This window comes from Trachymyrmex septentrionalis, unplaced genomic scaffold (assembly GCF_001594115.1).
Source record: "Trachymyrmex septentrionalis isolate Tsep2-gDNA-1 unplaced genomic scaffold, Tsep1.0 scaffold20, whole genome shotgun sequence".
NCBI lineage: Eukaryota > Metazoa > Arthropoda > Insecta > Hymenoptera > Formicidae > Trachymyrmex > Trachymyrmex septentrionalis.
The window spans coordinates 5,359,770-5,367,181 of record NW_017305180.1 but is presented as its reverse complement, the minus strand read 5'-3'; the positions used below and the strand labels follow the sequence as shown (position 1 = coordinate 5,367,181).

Here is a 7,412-nt window from a genome sequence, read left to right as displayed (position 1 = left end):
ATTTTAACTTTTTCTACCTGACCAGATATTTTACCCGAGGTCAGAATACAAAAGACAATTTTTTCCGGACTAACAGAAAATATCTACCTGAGTTTTGTACATATTCTTTTTCACTTTCGGATGCATTCCTTCAATACTTTAGATCTGTTCTTTATCTATTTACTGAATTGCATAGAATTTCTTCGCTTTTTGCAAACTTCAAATATATAATATATTTACTTCACTTTATGAATGTACTAGTTTAATTTAAAACAAAGAACAGACCTGTTGAGTATCAGATTGGTCATATTTGTGTCCGAAACTATCATAATTTGTTAAAATGCTCGTAAAAATTAATATTTAATTTAGAATTTACTGATTTCGATAATTCGAAGCTTCAAATTTTTTCATATATATGTATATAAATAAAAAGAATTAATTGATATACATACATATACAATAAAAAATGTGATATTCTTAAAAAATTTGCAATATTATGATCTAAAATATTACGTACTAATAATTAGATTGGGTATGCATGTAAATAAGAAAAGGGATAATGTTTAATAAAAAAAATTCAATTAAGAAAACTAAAAAAACTAAAAATAAATTTATTTTCAAATAAATGAACAAAAAATAGTAAATTAATATAAATGTTTTAACTTTACTGAGTAAATTCCTTAGCATACAACAATAATTTTAAAAACTTAAAATCTAGACAGAATCGTAAAATCAGTGAAAATATTGAACTTGCTTATTTTTTAATTTAACAATGTAATCACAACATTAAACACTCTATTTCAGATTTTGTCATATATATAATTTTATAAATATGTACCTATTACGGTAATATCATTATTATATTAAATTAATTATTGCTAACATTTTACACGACTCGATTTACAAAGTTGTAACATCGATGTTATAAAACTATCCAATCATAACTATTCCTCTGAAGAATGAAATGACTGTGATTGGCCAGTTTCTGCATGCTTTTCCTAACATCGATGTTAAATCGAGCCGTGTAAACGTAATCCATAATTATGTTATTTTAATTGTTCAAATTTAATTATTCGATTTTTGAAGATTTTGTTTTACTTGTTGCTTTAAGCTTCAAAGTTTGAATGTTAAAGCCTTTGAAGTAAATCATCTATTATTCCCTGCATGCTTTTCAATTGTGTTTCAGCCTTAATTTCCCTCTTCAGCTCACAATCCTCCATGACCTTCATCCTTAAAGGTCATAATACACAAAAGCTTAAACGGTAAAAACGTAAGAAATAGCAAATCCAACAGGTTGATTTACTTACTGCTTACATCTTACTACTTAAGTTTTTTTTATGTCGCGTCATGCTCTGCTGAAGCAACGCGGATCCAACAGGGCGCGCGTTGGCGCGACACATGTGAGACATGCAGCAGGTGGCGATTCGCGCGGACCGACGCCGCGTTACTACTTACCACGTTGACTACCACTGCCGCAACCACCACCATTATGAGAATTGCGCAATAATAAAAATAATAACAATGATAACTCACCATCGGCTGGTTGCTGAAAGTTGACATATGCGTAGCCGAGCGAGCGACGGGTGATCATGTCGCGGCATACGCGGATCGACAGGACGGGTCCAGCTGTCGAGAACTTCTCGAACAGCATCGCCTCGGTGATGTCGGTGTGCAGATTGCCTACATAGAGCGAAGCCATGGGGTAATTCGGTGCACCAGGATTCATGGCGGCGGCTGTGGTGGCGATGGATTATCGCAGAGAAAAGAGAGAAACGGGACGGCGTACTTTGGCGTCGCGCGCGACGCTTCAATCGTTTGGCTTCTTCCTTGTCTACCCTCCACGCGCGGTACGCCTTATCCTGCTACGTCTACAACAGCACCGCACCTGCCCGTGTCTCGTGTCGCTCGCGCGTCCTCGCACACGTTTTTCCTCTTCACCTCTCCCGCTTCCACTACGTGCGTGCGTGCGTAGGGTACTTTTTTTTGCGTGCCTGTGAGTAGATAAATTCCTCCGTCTGTTTCTCCCCGCGGACGAATACTCTGGGCTCTAAGATTCGGTATTTACTTCCCTTCCTTTATCATCGAGGACACGACGATTTTCGCTTTGTAGTTTTGCGATTTTTTTTCAATGCGTTTTTTTTTTCACAATTTTTTTTGCTTTTTTTTGGGTTTTTCTAGGAGAGTTAGTTTCACGAAATGGACATAGGTTATGTGGCCTATTTCAGGGGAAAAGGAAACGCACACAACAAACCCGTAACGCGAACACAACTCTACCTTTACTGAGGCAAAAAAGCGACGTGCGGCATTCTTGCACGCATTTATATCCGGTGATCCGCGCAACGATCGCTACCCTACTCCTCCACAAAGTAGGTCCCTCTTCCGTCAAAGTGAGAAACGTTTGCTCATGATGCTATTGGTTAATTTGGAACAAAACTTTTTTATTGGTTAGTCCAATAGAAAAACTCCAATAGCGTTTTCCACTGAGAAAACTAGTGCAACACTGAATCCACTTAAATATAAATCATTTTATTTATTTTCAATGTTAATAAATAATAATTTAACCCTTTTAATTGCGTATTCTTTGTTGTCACGATTATCTCATAATGTTAAAAGACTTAAATTGTTTATTAACACAGAAAATACAAAAATCGATTTACATTCAAGTACACTAGTGTTGCACTTTACTAGATTTCTCAATGGAAACGTTGCAAATTTCAGTGACTGCGTTCAGCAGAGAAAACTAATCAGTTAGCGCTTAGTGATTCTTTAATTGGTTATATAATTGGTTCTTGCCTTTAGTTCTTCGTTGGATCTATGTATAGGAACCAATCATATTAAAGAATTATTAAGGGTAAAATCACACGGTGCGGAAAAAGGCTGCAGAATAGAAAGTGAGTCACTGGCCTAGTTTCCACCGAGAGTTTAAACCGGATTAGAATATAAGAATTAATTAACTCTAGTCAAGCATTCTTCTGTTCGACTATAACAGGGGAATACTCGACTGTAGTTGATTGGTTCTTATATTCTGATTCGGTATAAACCCTCGGTGAAAACTAGGCCATTAAAACAACCAATTAGTGCTATTCGGAATAACGCAGAATAACGCTGATTGGTTGCTTTTATAACGCATTCTCTATTGCGCAGTCCTTTTCCGCACCGTGTGATTTTATCTTAAGTTCTAACAGGGGATCAATTCTGTATCTTAGAATTGATTCTTTATCTTGAAACGAGATGAAAATTATAAAAGTGAGCAAATTTACTAGAATACTGATAATTTCATTGGTCAACACTTAGTAAATTTGCTCATTTTTGTAATTTTTACTTTGAAGATACGGAATCAACCCTCTTGAAACGAGAAAAATTACAAAACGATAAAATTACAAAAATTAATTACAAAAATTGAAAAGGATAAAAATTACAAAAGTGAGCAAATTTACTAGGTGTTGATCAATGAAATTATTAGTATTTTAGTAAATTCGCTCACTTTTGTAACTTTCACCTCGTTTCAAGATACAGAATCGATCCCCTTATTTTTTTACTTCTCCGATTTTTTGTTTTATATCGCCCAAGATAAAAGTTAACGAATTTCGAAAGAAAAAATACAATTGTTGATAAAACGATTGTAAAGGAGAAAAAAGCAAAAAGTAAAATTCAAGTGCAGGAAATAAAGAGCACACACATTGTAGAATAGGCTTAACATGTTTTTATGGCTTCGGCACACCAGCGCGATGGTAGTCGCGCGCAAAAAACATCGCGCTGGTGTGCCGGAGGCATAGTCCGGATCTACAATTGATGTTTTAAGCCTTAAGCCTTAAGAAATTGACCAATTACAATAGCGAGGAGAAGAATTGATTGTGATTCGTCCATTCCTTATGGCTTGAGGCTTAAAAATCTATTGTAGATTCGGGTGATAATTGCAAAGCTATTTTCTCTGCTAAATGCAACTTGCAATATTACGAACCAAAACAAAATACTTAAAATAAAATTAAAATTATCTGACTGATTGAATTAATCTTCAATCTATAACACGTAGTTTGAATATATGGATTTTAAAATATATAATTTTTTAAATATCAACGAACATACTGATAATGTACTATAAAATCTTTTCGTAATTATACTTCAAAACTTTATATTCAAAATATTAATGATTCCAAAAATTTTATTAAATTTATTTACATATGTTAATTGTATAATGTAAAAAGTAATTAATTCATTTTTAAATAATTTGAATAACTGTCAAAAATTTCTAATTGTACTTAAAAAATTTGTTTTATGCAAAATAAATGATTTTACAAGAAAATTGTCTAATAAAAAATCATTTTATTGATGGCTACCTAAGTTTAAAACAAGAATGAAGTTAAATATATATTATAAATTTAATTATTGATAGAAATAAATTAATTAGTGAATTAATCGTTGATTAAATTAATTGGAGTCGTTTTAAAATTTTGTTTTTTTTCGAGCCAGAAAATCGCAATATGACAAATAACAACTACGCACTGTACATACGCACGTCGCCATTTAACATTGGATACATCGATCTGTGATTACGCGAAGTCAAATTTCCTCGCAGTCCCTATAGAAAATCCTCCGAAATGAGCAAACCAATGAATCGGTTAATCAGTAAATAGCCAATTTCATATTTTACATCTAATAAAATGTTGATAAGTTTCTATTTCTTTGTGATCGATTGCGAAGTGAGATGATATAGATGATACGAATTCTTATATAATGTATTTTTCGTTTCAGCTGTCGGTTTTAGGAAATGGTACTACAATGCCTGCGGATTTAATCAATATGGTAATAAAAAGTGACGTTTTACATTGCTAATTAGTTAATTAGTTAATTAATCGCATGAAAACGAATGTAATTTTTAATTCTAACCTAACCTTGTTGTTAATATATTTCTTTGTGTAGAAGCTGATATTTGTAACAACTCATTTTATTGAACTAGTAGAGACAAACGTTTAATACATTTAAAATGTTATCTGTAATTATACTATAGTTGCTTCTTTATGTGTCTATTGGATTGGTTAAAGTTTTTTTTATAACAAATTTGATCAATAGCATTCTGACATTAGTTGCAATATGTATATATGTGCAATTTTATAAAGAAGTTGACACTAAAGAATGACAATAAACTGTTCTTGACAATAATACTGTTCTTTTTAGCAGAACTTCTTGTACAGTCCATCCTTCCTCTTTTTCTCTTTGTTTTGAAGAAAATCAAGAAGTTTACCTAAATAGATCTAATATATTTACAAGTTATATGAATTGTACAAAAATTATTTAAATGTTATACATTTACGATTAATTGTAATTTTATTATAAAATTAATTTTTCTGTTCAGGTTTAATGAAGGATGATTTGATGAATGATCAACGTCATCCGGATGTAGCAGAAGCATTGAGACGCCTTCCTCAGGAAGTTTTAGATCAACGTAATTTCCGTATAATAAGAGCTATGCAATTGAGTGCTTGTCACAGAATCTTGCCTAAAGAACAGTGGACTAAGTACGAAGAGGTCAGTAAATATCAGTTACCGTTAACTGATCAATATCGCAATTGATCCAAAGTTTTTTTAGCCAAAAGAATTTTTTTTACAGGATGTAGACTATCTTACGCCATATCTCGACGAAATCGAAAAAGAGAACGAGGAGAAAGCGAGATGGGAAGCGTCATAAAATGTAACTTAGCTTATGGTTACTATAGTAATGTAACAAAGATTCTCCATTCTTTAATGCACATTTCGTGGAGAAGAGCTGGTTTGTATATATTAAGATGAATAGAGATTTAATAAATTAAATTTGTTTGTTTAAAACAGTTATAAGTATTCAGTGATGTTTTGTATTGATCATGTTATAAACATCCATTTAATTTCCCAAATGATCATTTCCAAATAATAAACCGTGTATCAAATAATAATAAGCCAACTTATAATTGTGAAAAAATATCTGTTAAGCCCATGTTACACTGTAAATTAAAGGTCGATGATTGCGAATTGAAGATTAGAATTCAACCAATCAGAAACAAAACAAAACGGATTAAAATAAAAGTCTGATTGGTTGAATTCTATTCTCTAATTATCAATCCTCAGTTTCCAATGCGTTGTGTGACACGAATTTTAGGAGGAAAAGGTACATGCTGCAATATTGACAGAATATTTATAATATTGTTTAATTATCGTAATGCACGTACTTTTTTTTTTAATAGCCTATACGTTTTTAGTATTTGCATTATATTCAGTGCATACTGATGTACATTGAGGCTGTCATACAATTGATGATAAAGATGTGTGTTTAATGAAAATTGTTGACAAAGATGTGTTTTATATTATATATATATATATAAACGAGGAAAATCATGGATCTCGTCAATAGAGAGTTTGCTGTTCTGTTTGGTAAATCATGTATTTGTATTTTTATTTAGATTAATGTAGGATGCCTTTAATATGCAGTAGTGTGTTCAATCAAATTTGCTATAAATAATTCATAACTTAGTATATGAAAATATTAAATAAGTTGCAGATAGACGCAAAAATAATTCTCGATCGAAGATACATGACAATTGGAAAGAAATTGTATTTCATTGTCGATTGTTTTCGCGTTCACATATATGTCTCCAATATATGTATTTCTTATATAAGTGTATATTCATCACTTAGATTAGAATCACTTAGATGACACATGTGATAACTGAACGATAATTAAACAGTAATAATAATAACGTCGTTAGTATGTTTTATTAAATTGATTAAGAGAAAACAGAAAATATTAAGCGACATAGTGAATCAAACGAAATCAAATTAAAATAAAATATGAAACAAGTATGTTTAAAATTTACAATATTTAAAAATATTCTGACATTCATATATTATAAAAGTTGATTTTTTTATTTCCCAGTAGACGTTCCAAAATGCAACTCGAGAAATTAAAGAAATGCAGTTTTATCTATTAATTAGATAATTTTGAGCACAAAAATATTGACATTTTTTAAGTCGCATAAAAGTGTTTTTCTGAAAAATTTTATTATGATAAGTTATATTTAAAGATCGCAATGAGAGTGATTTAAGAAAATATCTTTCCTTTTTAGGGAAAAATTCATCGCAGTCAAATTTTTCAAAATTTCTATATTTTGCTATATTTTTATTTTTCAGCATCAAATAATGCATCAAATTTTGCGTTAAAATCACGTCGAACATTTTGCAATTCTGAAATCGATACCTCGAAACGAGTTAATGCTTTACTCAATTTTTCCCTTAGTATCCATATGGACGAGTCTTGCATACCGAAAGTTGAAGAAAATGAGAAAAAGATTAAACGAAAGTGCTCCAACGGAATTCGACCGGGCCGGACGTGCCATTAGGGATCATTCATTGATCGCCATTGAGTTACATCATCCCTCACATACGTGCGGCACGCGTTTCGCGGG

General features: G+C 31.7%; 2 protein-coding genes across 2 annotated transcripts in view; one reads left to right on the top strand and one right to left on the bottom strand.

The window, feature by feature from the left end:
• The window catches only part of LOC108747686 (polyadenylate-binding protein 4-like), an 8,293-nt gene extending 5,979 nt beyond the window's left edge, over nucleotides 1-2,314 (bottom strand). The window contains exon 1 of the mRNA XM_018485328.1: nucleotides 1,513-2,314. Within this exon, the coding sequence (XP_018340830.1) occupies nucleotides 1,513-1,705 (193 nt within the window). The 5' untranslated portion in view covers nucleotides 1,706-2,314. The remainder of the gene's footprint in view (nucleotides 1-1,512) is intronic.
• A 2,182-nt stretch (nucleotides 2,315-4,496) lies between these two features.
• Nucleotides 4,497-5,803, top strand: LOC108747690 (cytochrome b-c1 complex subunit 7-like). Its single transcript, XM_018485334.1, has 4 exons — nucleotides 4,497-4,605; nucleotides 4,732-4,782; nucleotides 5,333-5,505; nucleotides 5,588-5,803. The coding sequence occupies exons 1-4, from the start codon at nucleotides 4,578-4,580 to the stop codon at nucleotides 5,663-5,665; spliced, it is 330 nt and encodes a 109-aa protein (XP_018340836.1). The 5' UTR covers nucleotides 4,497-4,577; the 3' UTR covers nucleotides 5,666-5,803.
• The last annotated feature ends 1,609 nt before the right edge of the window (nucleotides 5,804-7,412 follow it).

Coding starts and splice junctions, on each gene's coding strand:
- LOC108747690 (XM_018485334.1), top strand. CDS start 4,578: ATGAGCAAACCAATGAATCGGTTAATCA. Junction 4,783..5,332: donor CTGCGGATTTAATCAATATG/GTAATAAAAAGT, acceptor TTTTCTGTTCAG/GTTTAATGAAGGATGATTTG. Junction 5,506..5,587: donor AGTGGACTAAGTACGAAGAG/GTCAGTAAATAT, acceptor TTTTTTTTACAG/GATGTAGACTATCTTACGCC.